The sequence below is a fragment of the Carlito syrichta genome, unplaced genomic scaffold, assembly GCF_000164805.1.
Source record: "Carlito syrichta isolate Samal-C Ts95f unplaced genomic scaffold, Tarsius_syrichta-2.0.1 Scaffold288075, whole genome shotgun sequence".
Classification (NCBI taxonomy): Eukaryota; Metazoa; Chordata; class Mammalia; order Primates; family Tarsiidae; genus Carlito; species Carlito syrichta.
Genome location: NW_007232171.1, coordinates 43,708 through 61,443, shown reverse-complemented (window position 1 = coordinate 61,443; position 17,736 = coordinate 43,708). Strand labels below are relative to the sequence as shown.

General features: G+C 38.5%; 1 protein-coding gene across 1 annotated transcript in view; it reads right to left on the bottom strand.

The window, feature by feature from the left end:
* LOC103255377 (formin-2-like) overlaps positions 1 to 16,116 on the bottom strand; it is a gene marked incomplete at its 3' end in the record, with an annotated part of 160,241 nt that extends 144,125 nt beyond the window's left edge. Inside the window, exon 1 of the mRNA XM_008053331.1 lies at positions 16,030 to 16,116. Within this exon, the coding sequence (XP_008051522.1) occupies positions 16,030 to 16,069 (40 nt within the window). The remainder of the gene's footprint in view (positions 1 to 16,029) is intronic.
* Between the last annotated feature and the right edge of the window lie 1,620 nt (positions 16,117 to 17,736).

Genomic DNA, 17,736 nt, shown 5'->3' with positions numbered 1-17,736 from the left:
CATCACTGAGAGAAATACAAACACCTTTAAAGTCATGGCCACTAACCTCAAGTGGGCTCTTCATTGCTCCCCATCATACTATACTTCCCTACCCAGTCACTCTCTCTACTTACAAGCCTCATCTCCTGTCTCCTCAAATTTCCAACTTCCCTCTCAACTTCTGGATTCTCAGTTGATGACCTTGTTTCTTACCTTACTAAGCAAAGAGCAACAATTCAAAGAGAAGTCCCAGAAAGCTCTATCACTACTTCACCCAACTTTACTGCCCCTGTACTGCATATTCTTGCACTTATTGTGCTCCTATGAATGAACTGGCAGTGCGCCATCTATGGCCAGCCCTTCCACTTGGCACTAGTTCCTCCCCTCCCCCTACTCTGGGGCATCACTATAACAGTGACTCCCCTCTCTTATACACATGATTCTTCCATTGCTAAGGGATTATTTGCATGGCTGACAAACATTCTACACTTCCTCGCTATTGAAGAATGCCCTTTCTTGAACCAATTACCTCCACCAGCTTCTCAGCAAATGGTCCATACTTGGAGTCTCCAAATAACTCTTTCCATTCTCTCTCAGACAAACAAGGTCTGGTCTCCATCATGTAACCAAATTGCTCTTGTCAATGTCCCCAATAACCACACCATAACTTGACTGATCAGGATCATCTCACCAAGCGAATCACTGTCTTTTCCTTTAAACTTTTTTCATCTGGTTCCAAGACAAAATTCTCTGCTGATTTTCTAATTCACTAGCAACTTGCCACTCTGTTGGCTCATCCTCTTCTCTCTGCAAACTCTGAGTGCTCAACTCTGAGACTTAATACTTAGATCCTGCTCTTCTTCACCCATACTCACTCCCTTGACTTGAATACTGTCAAGATGCTGATGAATCCCGTGTTGTAACACCAGTCTAAACTTCTTCCTTAAATTTCAAATTATATTATATTTTCCTTTCTTTTTGAGTCACAGTCTCACTCTTTTACCTAGGCTGGAGTACAATGGCACAATTATAGCTCACTACAGCCTTGATCTCCTGGGCTCAGGTGATCCTCCTGTCTCAGTCTCCCAAGCAACTGGGACTACAGGCACACACAAACACCACACACAGCTGATTTTTTGTTTGCTTGGTTTTGAAGAGACACTTGTTATGTTGCCTAGGCTAGTCTCAAACTCCTGGACTCAAGCAATCCTCCTGCCTCATCCTACCAAAGTGCTGGGATTACAGATACAAGCCTCCGAGCCTAGCCAGAAATTATATTTTCAACTGTCCAACATCTCTACTCAGACATCTAATGAGCTCCTCAAATTTAACATATCCCAAATGGAATTTCTCATCTTCCCCTTCCTAAAATTCCTTGTTCTGTAGTTTTCCTCATCTCAGTAAATGTAACTGTAACCATTCATTAACTCTGGCCAATAATCCCAGCACCTTCTCTTTTTCTCACAGTTGATATCACCAAATCCTGTTGTCTCTACCTTTGAAACATATGAAGAATTTGACTGTCTTTCCCAGCTCCACTGCCATCAATCTGGCCCAGGCCACCGCACCAACCATCTCGATTGCTGTGACTGTCTCCTCACTGCTCCTCTTGTCTAATTTCCTTGACCTCTGTTTTTGTCCAGCAGCAGAGCATTCCTTGGAAGAGCCATAAAACAGATCACTCACTCCTCCACCTAAGCCCTCTAGTGGTATTTCATCTTTCTTGGAGTAAAAGTCAAAGTTCCTAGAAAGTCAACAAGGCCCTATATGATCTGCCTCTCCCAATACTTACCCCAAACACACATCCAACTACCCTTCCCTATAAGCTCCCTCTAGGCATGCCTCAGGAGACTTGCATTTGATGGATCCTTTTCCCTGGCATGCTCTTCCCAAAGATCTTTATGGGTTTCCTTACCTCATGCTCTTCAGATGTCAACTTCTCATCAGACTTTACCTGACTACTCCCTCACCTCTTATTCTGTGCTCTATTTCCATCGCCTTCTTTTGTTTGTTTTCCCCATGGTACTTATTGCCATTTGACATACCATACATTTTACTATTCTTTTTCATTGCACCCCCCACCCCGCCACTGGAATGTCAGCTCCACACAGACCCAGATTTTTATCTGTCTTCATTTCTGTATCCCACTGCTGGGAATGCATCTTGGCACGAAGTAGGTAAACAATAAACATTTGAAAGAATACATGATGAAACATCAGAAGAAATCAAGGAAGAAATGAAGGTAGTGGGAATGAATGATTCAGGGCCTCCCTGAGGTGAATGTTGACATCTTCCTTTGTGGGAAGAACAAGGGCTCGTGAGTACAGCAAAATAGATCACTCTGATGTACTCTAATAATCATATGAAAGTATTTTACTAAGGAGATCATAGTCTCTGAATGCATTCTCTTCCTTATCTCTCTAGTTGGCACAGAAGTTGGCCATACAGGGGTACCCCCTGCTCTGCAGCTTTCTCTGGCAAAGCACACCTGAGAGTCATCTGAATCACAGAACTCAGAAAATATGATAGGTAGTAAAAATAAAATGAATTTTTAAAGCAAAATCTACAAGTGATCCACCAAGTGACCTCTTGGCAGCCTCCACAGCAGTTCTTTCCTCTCTGTGTATCTCTCCCCTCTCTGCTTTCCTCTTCATACCACCCCCACACACAGGGTAAGGATGTGTGCTCCAGCTATAGGGCACAACACTAGAGTGCTACCAATAGCAATATAGCCACCAGCCAGTAGACTGGTTTTATACTCAAGAACCACAAAAGAGAAAAAAGAAATCATACACCATTTTTCCAGCTTAAGCCACTGATACAATAACCAATATTGAGAGTTCCCAGAAAGTATAGCAAAGGTTCCACACAGAGACCTGGGTCCAGACTGTTTGCTGATTAATGTTCTTTTGCTACTCCATGCCTCGGTTTTTTCATCCCTAAAATGGAGACAATAACATCACCCACCTCATATTGTTGTTACAAGCCTACACATAGAACTGATTGTAAATGCTCATCATTATGATCAGCAATTGTCTGTCTCTAAGTTTCGAATCATAAAAAAGTGGCATTAATAAGAAGCGTGCAGATAATCGATTGAATGTCTTGCTCAATTCAGAAATTCTTTTCATAACTTAATTCATAAGAATGTTATACTGTTTTTGACAATGATAGAGAACCTCCTCCTAAGTTTTACCACTTCCTCAGATGAGACTGCTATTAGGTTGCAGTAGCTCAAATAAGGGAAAATGCGTTCTTTTATCATCTGTCATGGAATGGCAAAGTTCATACAGGGAAATTGTGCTTTTTTTTCATTGTGGGCCTTTCTGTAAAAATTACTTTCTTAATTATGTGTACATAGTAAGTTGATTTATGTTGTTTAATAAATTTCAAAATGTATTCAAAGGTGTTTGGCTGAAAGTGCTATCAAGAAAGTAGAGATCTTACTGTATTCATGCTTGACCATAAAAGAAAATGCATGACAGTGATTGGGATGAAATATTTCTAGAACACACCTTTCAGCAGCAGGGCACATGGCTCTATATGGGAAACGTGGAAAGGGTCAATCATTTCATCCTCACTTCACCTCCAGTGTGCTGAGATCCTCATGCCAATCTGACCGCTTTATAAAAGCCAGAAAGTATCTTGAGAAGGGTCATTCTGGGATGCTGGAGAAGTGCTTGTCAAAACACACAAAACTTTAAAGAAGTCCGTTTAAAACACAAACATGACTCTAGTTATCAAAGAGGCTTCTCCTCCCCACGGATAACAGTCTAAATCCCACCCTTCTCAAAGGTTATGCAAAAGGAATAATTTTGCCAAAACCACACCTTTAACGCAAAATGGTTTGATGGTCAAAGTTGATGTGCTTAGTGACAGGTGCACACTGAAGGCTCTTCACTCAAATTTGGGCTCCACCTCCTCGAATGCTCCATATGGTCCCACCCAATCCCATTAACAATCACCCAATGCTTGTAAAGAACAGATGCAGCATTATAGGGAGAAATGTCCTGAGCTGCAGTGGGCTGTCTCAAGGCCCACAGAGTTACCCTCTTAGAGGGAGGTCAGAAAGTTGGCAAAAATGAGCATGCAAACAAATACATGATAAATAATTCAAATAGTAAGTGCAATTAAGGAAAAGAATAACCATACCCAAAGCTCACAGCATCAGTCCAACCTCAAGTATTGTGTTCCTTCTTCCTGTAAAAGTATAATCAAAATGTCCAACTGGGGGGAAAATGTCATAAAAATATAAGCTAAGCTCAACCCAGGTTTGCCAAACCTGTAATGAAAGACTTATTATAATTCATTTTACCTCGACTGAATAATCTTTGTGTGATGTCAAATGATATATGAGGTCTTTCTTCTTGTTTAAAAAAAAAAAAAACAACTCTAGGTAATGAACTAATATTTTAAATTAAAACATATTCTGATATTAAATTTCTAAAAGTAGGTTTTAATGAAAGCGTACTATCTCAACATGTACTTTTCTCCACCACAAGGTCACAACTGATGAAAATGTTACACAGGCTCACTGGAGCCCACTTTCTTCTCAGATTTCTAATTCTAAGTGACTTTGCATTTCAATGAAAACCATTCACTCAACCTCCTGATAGCATTTACTACATTTTTAATGTCTCAATAAATATAATAAACAGGTCTTAAAGTTCTATATCCCATGTGAGGAAAACACTTAAAATAAAGGTAAAAAAGGGGGGGCATGAAGCAATTTCTAAGCAAGCCTTATAAACTTGAATTTCATTAAAAAAACCAGACACTGGAAACCTAGTGGGAAAAAACAACACTGCTCACATTGAGCCCAGTTTTTGAGAATATTTCAAAAATAAACAAGTGATTATAGATAAACTTTCTTATGGTAATTAATAGACAAGTTGAAAAAGTCTGTGTCTCTAAGAATGAAACCAGACTCTATAAGAAAGACCTGGAGTTTGTAATCTATAACCTGTTTAGTAGAAAACGTCATAAGAAAAAAAATGATCCAGTGGCAGTCCAACAGGGTAAAAGCTGGTTGTGGAGGTCATCCAAATACACGTGAAGACAGTCACCAAGTTTCCAGGATTCAGAAAAGGTATTTCTAGATTTTTAAAGATATATTTGGCATATCCACCATCCCAAATAGTTATCATTTCTTTGTGATGAGAACATTTGAAATCCTCTTTAACTATTTTGAAAATACAATAACATTATCAGTTACTATAGTCACTGTGCTACGCAATAGAACACCAGTTTGTTCCTCCTATCTAACTGAAACTTTGACCCATTGACCAACATCTCCCCTTCTTCCATCTATCCCTCCCCCCAGTTTCTGGTACCCACTCTACTTTCTACTTCTATGACCTTAACTTGTTTAGATGAGATCATATAGTGTGTGTCTCTCTGTGCCTGGCTTATTTTACTTAAAGTAATGTCCTTCAGGTTCATCCATGTTGTCCCAAATGACAGAACTTCCTGACTTTTAAGGCTGAATAGTATTCCATTTTGGATATATACCACATTTTTAATCCATTCATCTGTTGATGATCTGGGTTGTTTCCATATCTTGGCTCTTATGAATTAATGCTGCAGTGAACACCAGAAGTGCAGAGACACAAGACATACTGAATTCAATCCCTGTGGGCATAAATCCAGAAGTGGGATTGCTAGATAATATTGCAATTCTATTTTTAGTGTTTTGAAGAATATCCATACTGTTTCCCAAGAGGTCTGTAGAAATTTACATTCAACCAACAGTGTACAAAAGTCCTCTCTTCTCCATATCCTCACCAACATTCATTCATAAAAACTCTAAAAAAATTATGCATAGGCAAAAATGTTCCTCAGTACAATAAAAGCCATATATGACAATTCCAGAGCTAATATCATATTAAACAGTGAAAAGTTGAAAGCTTTTCCTCCAAGATCAGAAATAAGACAAGGACATCTGTTCTCACCACTTCTGTTCAACATAGTGTTGGAAGTCCTAGCCAGAACAGATAGGCAAGAGAAAGATACAAAAGATCTCCAAACAGAAAAACATAAAGTGAAACTGTCTCTGATTGCTGATGGCATTATCTTACATATAGAAAACTCTAAAGACTCCACCAAAAACTGTTGAAACTGATAAACAAATACAATAAAATTGCAGGATACAAAATAAACTTATAAAAATCAATAACATTTCTATACAGTAACAAAAAACTCTGAAAAAGAAATTAAGAAATTTAAGGTCAGGTTCAGTGGCTTATGCCTGTAATCCTGGTACTTTGGGAGGCCAAAGCAAGAGGATTGCTTGAGCCCAGGAGTTCAAGACCAGCCTGGGCAACATAGTGAGACCTCATCTCTACAAAAAAAATTTAATTTAATTTAAAAAATTAGCTGGGCGTGGTGTCTGCACTCGTAGTCCAGCTACTTGGGCGGCTAAGGTGGAAGGATCACCTGAGCCCAGAAGGTCAAGGCTACAGTGAGCCATGATCCTGCCACTATACTCCAGCCTGGGTGACAGAGTGAGACTCCCAATGCAAAAAAGGAAAAAAAGAAAGAAAGAAAGAAAATTTCATTTATGACAGCATCAAGAAAATACTTAGGAGAAAATTTAATTTAACCAAGGAAGTGAAAAATCTGTATACTGACAAGTATGAGATATTGGTAAAAGAAACTGAAGATGACACAAATAAATGAAAAGATTATTCATGTTGATGGATTGGTAAAATCAATATTGTTAAAATGTCCATACTACCCAAAGTGTGATTTACAGATTCAGTGCAATCACTATCAAAATAATAATGTCATTCTTCAAAGAAATAGAAAAAAACCAATCCTAAAATGTGTGCAGAACCACAAAAGACCCCAAACAGCCAAAGCAATGTTGATTTTTTTAAAAAAGAACAAAATTGGTGGCATCACACTAACAGATCTCAAAATATATTACAAAGCGATAGTAAGCAATACAACATGGTACTGGCATGAAAACAGACACATCAACCCATGAATTAGGATAGAGAGCCCAGAAATAAGCCTAAACATCTATACTCAATTGATTTTCAACAAAGGTGCTAAAAACACATAATAAGGAAAATACAGTCTCTTCAATAAATGATATTGGAAAACCTGGATATCTACATACCCAAAAATGTAAATAAGACCCTTATCTCACCCTTTATATGAGAATCAACTCAAACTGGAGTAAAGACTTAAATGTAAGATCTGAAGCCATAAAACTACTAGAAGGAAACATAGGGAAAAGCTCCATGACTTTAGTCTGAGCAGTGGTTTCTTGGATAAGACCCTAAAAGCACAGGCAATGAAAGTAAAAATAGATGAATGAGGCTTATTACAATAAAAAGCTTCTGTAGAACAAAGGAAACAATTCATAAAGCTAAGAGACAACCCATAGATTGGGGAAAAAAAATCTGAAAACTGTACATCAGATAAAGGGCTAATATCCAAAACACATAAATAACTCAAACTACTCAATAACAATAAAACAAATAACCCTATTAAAAATAGACAAAGGGCCAGGCACGGTGGCTCACGCCTGTCATCCTTGTGCTTTGGGAGGCCGAGGCAAGAGCCCAGGAGTTGGAGACCAGTCTGGACAACATAGCGAGACCTTGACTCTACAAAAAAACCCAAACATTAGCTGGATGTAGTGGCACACACCTGTATTCCCAGCTACTCAGGAGACTGAGGTGGGAGGATTGCTTGAGCCCAGAAAGTCATGAGCCATGACTGAGCCACTCTACTCCAGCCTGGTTGGCAAAGTGAGACTCCTGACTCAAAAAAGAAAATGAACCAAGGCTCTCCACAGATATTTCGCAAAAGAAAACATAAAAACCAACAGATACTGAAAGAATGCTCAGCATCTCTAATCACAATCATAAGCAATATGTAAACTCTAATCATAAGCAGTATGTAAGCTAAAACCACAATGAGATATCAAGTCATACCTGTTAGAATGGCTATTATTAAAAGAACCAAAGTGTTCTTATACTTTATACTCACAGCTAGAAACTAGTTTAATGACCCGGAGAAATAAAACACCAAAGCAAGAAACAAAAACGTCCGTCTGTGTCTCTACTTGATCCTGCTCATGGCCCACACCAAGATTCACTTCCCCAACAAAGTCAAACTCCTACCACCACCTTCCTTCACATGCCACCCAGAGCCATCAGTGATGAAAATGAAATATGACTGACTCACACAGCACAGAGACAGCATTTAAGAAACAATACGATTATGGGAGGCTTTAGCCTTTTGAGTTTCCCAAACAAGTTGCTCTCCTTGTGGATAAAATATAGTCGAAAGATGCAGCCATACTCAACTTCTAAGAAATGTTAACAAACAATTCTCGTATTTCTCTCCATTCAGAAAACAGAAATGGTTATAGCCCAATATTAAAAGTATTTCAGTTACACTGGCGGAAAACCCACACTACACAACAATCAAATCGGCTTCAGACATGTTCTCCTTGAACTTAACTCCCATGTCTTCCCCCTTATCTCACTCCAAACTCCATCAGAAGCTCCTGCATTCTACTCCCTCTTTTGGTCCCAGGGGCAAAGGCATGTAGTGAAGCCCCACTCACAACAATGAAAAAAAGGAGTACAGCCCTTAAGTTCTCTCTCTCACTGGTGGCCCTAAGTTTCAAACACCTCCCAAGCCAATGAACACTGCTTATTTCCTAAGAAATACAGGAAGGAGGGAACAACTAATTTGGATTTTATCAAGTGCTTAATATGTATGGGGGGGAGGGTTTACAGGCAAGAACTGATTTTACAGTCCTATGTATTGATAAGGAAACTAAGGAACAGAGATATGAAGCAATCTACGCAGGTTTAATCGGCTAGCCAGTGACAGTTTAGGATTCAAATTCGTCTTGGACAGCTTGACTGCCAAAACAAAATACCATAGACTAAGTGACTTAAAGAGCAGACGTTTACTTTCTCATTCTACCGAAAGCTGGGAGTCTAAGATCAAGGCACCAGAAGATTGAGTTGCTGATGAGACCCTATTCCTGCAATTCCATCACTGTGTTAACATCTTAGAGCGTACTTACACAAAACCAGATGATGTAGCCCTAGCACAAATCTAGGCCACATGGCATAGCCTATTTGCTCCTAGGCTACAAACCTGTGCAGCACATTACTCTACTGAACGTTGTGGGCAATTGTAACACAGTGGTAACTATTTGTGTATCTACACATAGAAAAAGTAAGTGTTGCACTGCGACTACAATGTCACTAAGTGACAGGAAATTTCAGCTCCATTATAATCTTATGAGACCACCATCATGCTTATGAGAACACCACTGAAATGTTGTTATACAATACATGACTGTATTTCGTGTATCTTTGCTTGGTTCAATCAAGAACAATCAATTCTATTCATAATTTTCTAGAAAGTATTTTTTTTTCTCATCTAATTCACAGATGTGAAAAAAATTAACAAATTTACTTCTCTAAAGAACTGGGGAACTTGTATAAAATGACAACACAGCTGGGTGTGGTGACTCACGCCTGTGATCCCAGCACTGTGGGAGGCTGAGGCAAGAGGACTGCCTGAGGCCAGGGGTTTGAGACTAGCCTGAGCAACTTGGCAAGGTGGTCTCATCTCTACAATAAATCAAAAAATCATGTGTGGTGGCCTGCATCTATAGTTCCAGCTACTTTGAAGGCTAAGGCAGAAGGATCACCTGAGCCCAGTTGGCTGAGGCTATAGTAGCCATAAGTGTGCCACTGCACTCCAGCCTGGGTAATAGAGTAATAGAGTGAGACTCTGACTCAAAAAGAAAGAGAGAGAGAGAGAGAGAACACAATAAATAAAATGTGCTCAATTTATATTTTTTAGCATTTTAATAAGCTTAAAAAATGCAACAACTGGTGGCCAAAATTATATTCCCTTTGCCAGTTTCTTGTTTTTGTTTTTTGTTTTTTTTGGTATATGCTGGATCTTTCCATTTTGTAACACATGCCCTCACTTTATAAGCTAACACACTGCACAGAGCAGGGAACACTGAGCTGAGAGTCAAAAGAATTGAATGGTCATTCTGGCCCTACTGAGGCCAAGAACTAGGCCGGCTTAATCTATGAGCCTCAATTTCCTCCACAGTAAAAAGGGAATAAATACCCCCTCCTCTATACCACTATACATAATTATCAGTAATGACGAGGGGAGAAGGAAGCAGTAAAATTAAAAACAATAGTTAATTTCATCTCTTCAAATTCTAATAAAAAGACATGATTGTGAAAGATCACAGAATATGTATCCTATTTACTAACAGCAACTCTCTTTTTGGTACCTGCTACTTTAGGTAACTTCTTCCTAAACAATTCGCAGGATTGGGCTTCTTAGCTCTGAGCCCTTCTGAGGAAGACCAATGACATCAAAAGAGAAGTAGCATGATGCAGGTGCAGTGAGAAGACAATCAATACTGGAATTTCCGATTTAAACAACAACAACAAAAAAACCTGTGTATTGTCCTTGTAAGTTACCCTCAGCTATATTTTTAAGATAAAACATATTTGAGAAAACAGTCATTAGGCTTCGAGACTAAGTAATAAAAAGTCACAATTTTGTTTGACTGTATTAACTATATTTCTGACAGAATGCTAGGTAGTTTCTATAATTATCTCACTTAATTTGGAGACGTGCTTTCCATAAATCATGTTTAGACAGAAATTTCAACAAGGACATAATCTAGCATTCACTGACCAGGGGCCCACAGCTTCAGTTGGCTTTAGACAGGGCAGACATAAAAGATAGGAAGGAATTGGAACTATTAATACACTGGGCTAGCCATCCCTGAAGGAGATCTAAACTCATTTCAATAAGTTTAATGGGTGGGACCCTTACACAGGTATTAGGTATTCCTTGTTACAATATCTATAATCTCTATAAAAATATGTTTACAGACCAGGTACGAAGGGTCATGCCTGTAATCCTAGCACTTTGGGAGGCAAAGGCGGGGGGGATATTTTGAGCCTAGGAGTTTGAGACCAGTGCAGTCAATATAGTGATACCTCATTTCTACAAAAAATCAAAAAGTTAGCTGGGCATGGTGGCACATGCCTGTAGTCCCAGCTACTCAGGAAGCTGAGGCAGAAGGATTGCCTGAGCCCAGGAGGTTGAGGCTGCAGTGAGCCATGATTGTGTCACTGCATTCCAGCCTTGATGACAGAGACACTGCTTCAAAAATAAAAATGAAAAATATTTGCAGAGGGAATGTCATAGCATGCATGACTCAGTTAAAGTAGCTTCAACTCCAGGTTTCATTAGTGGTCCTGATAATAAGAGTCTATATCTCATAGATGGTTGGACAGCACTATGTAAGAAACACTATGCCAGAGACAGCTGATGCCAACTATTCAGCTATTACTATCTAAATCAACAACTGAGGCTTTAAATATGCATACTAAAGTCTGAAATGATTTTCACTGGTAAAATTAAAGTTACTCAAGATGTGTGCATTAGCTAACATCTCTTAGAAATGTTCCATCACTAAAACAGTGTTGGGTTCAACCACTGGCTGGCGTTGGGTTTCTAGTTGCCTGGTACAGACTATAAAAGGAAAGGATTCCTGCCTCTGTGATGGGTTTGCATCTGTCTGGAGCAAACCTGTTGGATAAGACCATGATAAAAGCACCTACAAGGTGCTATGCAACTTCAGGTTTACAAAACAAGTTTTTCAAGCTGTTTGTTCCTGATCACCAATAAATATCCATCTAATAAATATCTGCGTACGAGTGAGGTCCCGATCTGACACTTACTTCAGTTTGAACTAGTAGTAGGGTTATCATGCTATTATTATATCTGCAGAATTTTCACTTTACACTTGCTTTGCGGGCAATGTTATTGATATCATCCCCTTCTACTCTCAAAAGCAACCTAGCTAGAATGATACATTATATAGTAATAGTCTATCTAGCAGTGAGATTGGGAGGGATAAAGCCAAGCCTTATGAAATTTGAAATTCTTCTGCAGACACCATTTTCTACAAAAAATGGACCTAAGATCTGTGACCCCTGAAATTTGGCCCTGGTGTTACATAAAAATGTCAAACAATCTTCACAAAACTAAAATATTATTATGAAATTGTAGGATATTCTCATAACACTAACTTATAGGAATAACAAGTTAAATTATTTGAAACAATCTTCCCACTGACACCAACTAAAAGTGAAGTTTAAAATTGATATACAAAATATCATAACGGCATCAAAGAACTGAGAAGGTAGTAAGGACTTACTGTGCTAAACCAGAGGGAAGAGAGAAGTCAGAGAAGTGACCTGGCTCACAGACTGCTTCTGCCCTGAGAGTATGTGCCTATCCCTACAAATGTGAACTTTCTACTCACAGTTTCATGGGGCCAGAAGCCAAATATCAAAGCCCAGGGCCCACTCCACATGCAGATTCTAGATCCTCCCCACAATAACCTGGGACTTAAAGGGCTATACTAATTTAGGGAAACCAATTCACGCAAGGATAAGCCATTAGCACTGCCTGAAGGGACCCCAGAGCTTAAACTGATCCTAAACCCACAGGCACAAAGAAAGGGCACATCCTCTATCAAAATAAGGGACAAATCCTAGACTTTACATTATTCTAAACCATACTTTGGGATGCCAAGGCTGGAGGATAGCTGGAGGTCAGGAGTTTGAGACCAGGAGTTCGAGGGAAACATAGCAAGACCCCATCTTTCCAAAAATAAAAATGAAAAAGTGAATTGGGCTTGGTGGCATGTGAGCTACTCAAAAGACTGAGGCAGAAGGATCACCTGAGCCCAGGAAGTCAAGCCTACAGTGAGCCATGACAACACAGGGAGACCCTGACTCATAAATAAATAAAGAATCAAATATATAAATAAATAGAGAAATCAAATCAAACCAAAACCACAGAGTGAAGTTTTTCAGAGGCGTGTTGTCATAACTTCAGATTAGTTTAGTAGCTATAGGATAGATTCACTACTGCACTCCAGCAGTTAAGGCTTTTATTATAACGTTTACACATACACAGTTAATTATTTGGGGGTGCCTAATAAACCTAGTCACGGACCTGATCTCTTCTCTCTTCTCTGCCTTCTGACTGTCTCCATTGCTGAGAACTCGCTACATCTGCTATCATGGGAAAGAACTTGCATTCACATTAGAGGCTGAGCATGACACATGTTCAGTGGATGTGGCAGTAGGACCAGGATGAGACATTTGACACCTAGAATCCAAGCCTTCCTTACACACAAATTGCTAACAGGGCACTTTAAAATAGAAATGCCCCAAAGTAAATTCACTTCAAGAGTTTTGACAGGCAAGAAGAGGAGGGAAAATGATTACTGATGTTTATTACAATATGACATATACTTTGTTTTAGAGAGACCAATGCTGGTCATAGGAAAAGTATGATTCTGGAGAAGCAGCACATCTAACTGAAAAAAAAAAACAGTGTTGGTTAATTAAGAGGCCTGGGTGCAAGTTCAATTTGTTCCATTAACGAGCCACACAGCACTTAGAAAAAAACTGGACCACTCCCAAGTCTTAGTTTGCTCTCCTGTAAAATGACATTGAAGGTCTGGATAAATTCTGTGGCCACTTCTACATCCAAAATCAGTGATGTTTATGCTTCTGTAGATTTCTCAGTGGAGGCCTATCCTGAGAGAAGTCAAGTTTATTCTAGAGGCCACAAGTGATTCACACATGAAAATCATGTTTGCAGACAATACACAGTTCAGAACAGACTTTATCCGCAGAAGGACTCAACTACTTGCTTCTTTAGACTTGGAAGGCAGCTGTTTTTAAAAAATCATGTGCAGTGTTTCAAAGTGACTCAAGAAACCACTTCACATCCTAATAGGATAAAGTTTATGCATAATTCTGTATGACCCTTCAACTACTGACTTTCACGCCATGTTATTGCTAGTGTTGCATGTTAAGCGAGCAAATTTTCAATGAACTCTCACTGGCTTTACCACAGACACAGATGTCAGGCGGACTCCTTGGTTCATACGGTTCTCATTATTAACTCAGCCCGAGTTGAATATTTGACTGAAGGAAAAGACCATATCATTATTTTCAGATTTCATCCTATGACTTAACTGGGCTACATCTGCCAGCTTTAGAAACACCAAGAACTTCTTGGCGCCAGCCATGGCATTCTCTTCTATGACTACTATCCCAAATGTTTCAGCTTGAGGAAGTCTCCTCACCATCAAAACAATTTAATAAAAACTTAAATTGTGATTAAGAGTTACTCACCAATTGACAGGGCATACCAGCCTGTGCTATTTATGAATTATTCCACACAATATTTTAAGCCCAGCAAATAGAATCCACACTCATAAAGGGGTAAGTTAGAAATCCAGTTAAATGCTTCCGTGATTTATAAGGTCTGTGTTATACTTGAAACCATATTTCTTTAATAGGTAAACTGGCATTCCATTGGATAATTCAATCTGCTTTAAATCTATTCTAAGGGTCTGAGCAGCTTAAGGAACATTCTGAATATAAGCTATATTCCTCTATTCACCTTTGGAAAGTATCTCTCAGCATAAACATGATAGGAGGATATGCCTAAGAATACTTGTCAGTTGAAGGGTAGAATGCAAGTATTAAAATATCGACACTAAAGCCATTTAGAAAAATATTTTTAAAAATCACCCTAATTCCAAACATAGAAAATATTTTATAAGCCTGGCTAAAAATATAAATTAAAACCACAACATAAAAGAAATAACCAAAGGTCATGAAAATCTGCTTTCAGGTGTCGTGATGCTGTCAGTAACAAAACTAGGCAAGAATAATTTGAAATGATCTTGAGTGGTTATTCAATCCCCCTATGTGTAGCAAAGCCCAGGAATTTACCCTATGGCTGTCCCAAATAAGTAGAAGAGGAGGGACCAGTTTTCCACTCTAAAACGTTATGCATAATGAATTCGCTTTAGTGACTCTTTCAGTATCTCACAGTGTCTTGGGACAGGAACACTAAGGAACACATCTAAGGCTTTAAAGACATCAGAAACAAATGGTCACTCAGCCTTTTGAAAAGTGTTATTTTCATTTCATCACTAAACATGACAATCTAGCTTACTGTTTTACATCTATAATCATCCTTTTCTTTGTATAAGCTCATCACACAACTGGGACTTAAGGCTTAATCAATTTCTCTTATGTGAACTTTCTTCCCCAGGTATCATCAATGGCTGAGAGACATCTCACTATCTGGTTCACACTAGTGTTTACCAATAACCCTTTGATCATGGAGTAGCCAATTTTTTTCTCCTAGGTGGACTCTCTTCTCCAAGTATCATCAATGGCTGAGAGAAATCTCACTATCTGGTTCACACTAGTGTTTATCAATAACTCTTTGATCATGGTATCCAGAAATAAATACTTTATATATGGTTTAACTATTAACAGAGCACAGAGAAACCAGTACTTCTTGTGGCATAAAAATTATTTCTTCATTCAGACTAAATATAGCTGTGATGGACTGGATGTATGTGCCCCCCCATAATTCAGATGATGCAATCCTAACCCTCAATGTGATAGTACTAGGAGGTAGGATCTTGAAGAAGTGATGAGATCATGGGGATAGAATCCTTGTGAATGGGATTAGTGCCCTTGTAAAATAGATGCAAGAGAGCTCTCTTTCCTTTCTTCCGCCACTTGAGGAAAATGGCAGCCTACAACCTTGGAAAAGTGTCCCCAACAGAAATAGACCATGCCAGTACCCTGATCTTGGACTTCCATCTTCCAGAACTGTGAGAAATAAATTTCTGTCATTTATAAGCCACCCAGTCTATTTTTTGTTACAGCAGCCTTAACTAAGATAATGTCACATGAGAACTAGACTCTTAGCAAGGTATAGAACAAAAAGAATAGCCAAATTAATAGTATCTTTTCCAGAAGAAAACAGGGGAGAAAGCTTGATAGCACTTATGGGACATATGCTAACTTCAATATGCACAAAAGCTTTCAGTATGAAATAACTTGACTACCAGATATCATATCCTTCAGCCTGAATTTTAATATTCAAAGGCGAAATTTGTATTTTTATACTTACCATGTTGTATGTCCTTCATATCTAAATGAAGACTAGACATTAATATTCCAACTGCTTGTGATCTTTTGTTGCTTAATAACTTGACAACCTGCTCAAGAAAGAAAGCAAAAAGGGGAAAATGTTAATTTCAATTCCAATATGTTTAATAACATAAATAAATTATAAATAAAGAAAAATTAAAGAAAACACTTTGCATAATTACTTAAAGTATTCAAAACCACTTACTTTATGTTGAAACTTACTTTATGTTGAAAGATAGCTTTTGGGTTTTATATCATAAATCTTCAAAATCCACCATTTCCCCCGCCCAGTACTCACCATCAGTTTCAAAGACATGCTTTTTACCAGTCTTTTAAGAGCCTAATCTGTCATCAAACAAAATTTCTAATAGTCTAGAACATTAGTCTGGTCTCTGCAACATAACAATTGCACATTTGATCATCTGCAGCTTGAGATTTGAAGAGTGTTCTTTTTTGTTTTTCATGTGGAGCCTTGAAAAACTGGTCAACAAGTGAAGTACACATATAGAGAATATGCTGTGTCAGATCAATTGTACCACACACCAAAAAATGTGCTTTTATCTGGGTCATTTAGAAAGCTCACTATTTTAGGGGCAGTTCTTCTCATTCTGCATTTGACCCACATTTTGTGGAAAACTTCCCAAGTAATTAGTAGAGGACTGCATGCATCAAATTGAAAGGGCTACATCAGTTCAATCATAAATCTGGATCTCAGCAAGTTTTGAAGAGTCAGTGGACATAATCCCACAGGAAGGTTTCCTAAAACAGAGGTGGGCAGGCTGCTATGGAACACATGTGTTTTGACCATGTTTTCCAGACAATAATGTACCAGGTCCTGATCATGGGAGCAGCAGCAATTTCTATTTACTCCCAGTGTTTTGTTTTAAAGCTGCTTAGAAAAACACTGGAGGAAAAGGAAAGAAAAATGGTTATGGTCAGATTATCAGAAGTGACAGCTGCCTTAACAGCTATCACATTTGTTGACCTAGTCTTCCTTTTTGGTTTACTGTTGGGTCAATGAGGAAACTAAAAAAATAATCATACCCAGCTGTCACACAAAGTCACAGAGTAAAACAATAGCAATAATAGCATTAATAGCATTCTTGGTTCCCCAGCAAGGGTGGAGAGGAAACTAAAACAAAACACTTTCAGAAGGAAAAACCACAAAAACCTCCCTGATCATTTCTGAAAGCCTCCTGTGGTATGGACAATACTTCCCAAGAGGTGCTGCTTTTTCAAAGAAAAACAATATATATATTTTAATTATAAATTTGTTCCTTAAATATTTTATTAAATTTAACCTAGAAAAAAACTAGTTTAAAACTTGAATATGAATCAACTAGTACTGCAAAGTATTTCTATTAACAGCACTGTCCTACTCAAAGCAAAAAAAAATTTTAGTATCAGAGAAGCAGAATGCTTCTACTCTTTCCGGAAAACCGTTTCTAAGCCCAGATCAATGCAATCTGAGGTCATTTATGCTACCTGATGAAACTGCTGTTACTAAGGTTTCCTATTTATCTTCTGGTTCCTCATTGTAATGGGCACATTTGAATCCATATGTCACTTGACCTCCCTCCAGTGTTGACGTGTTGACCATTCAAGGCTCTTAACAGTTCTTCAGTTCATCTTCTGTGAAGGTGAATTATTCTAATTTCCCCTTAAATATCTGCACATCCCAGAGTTC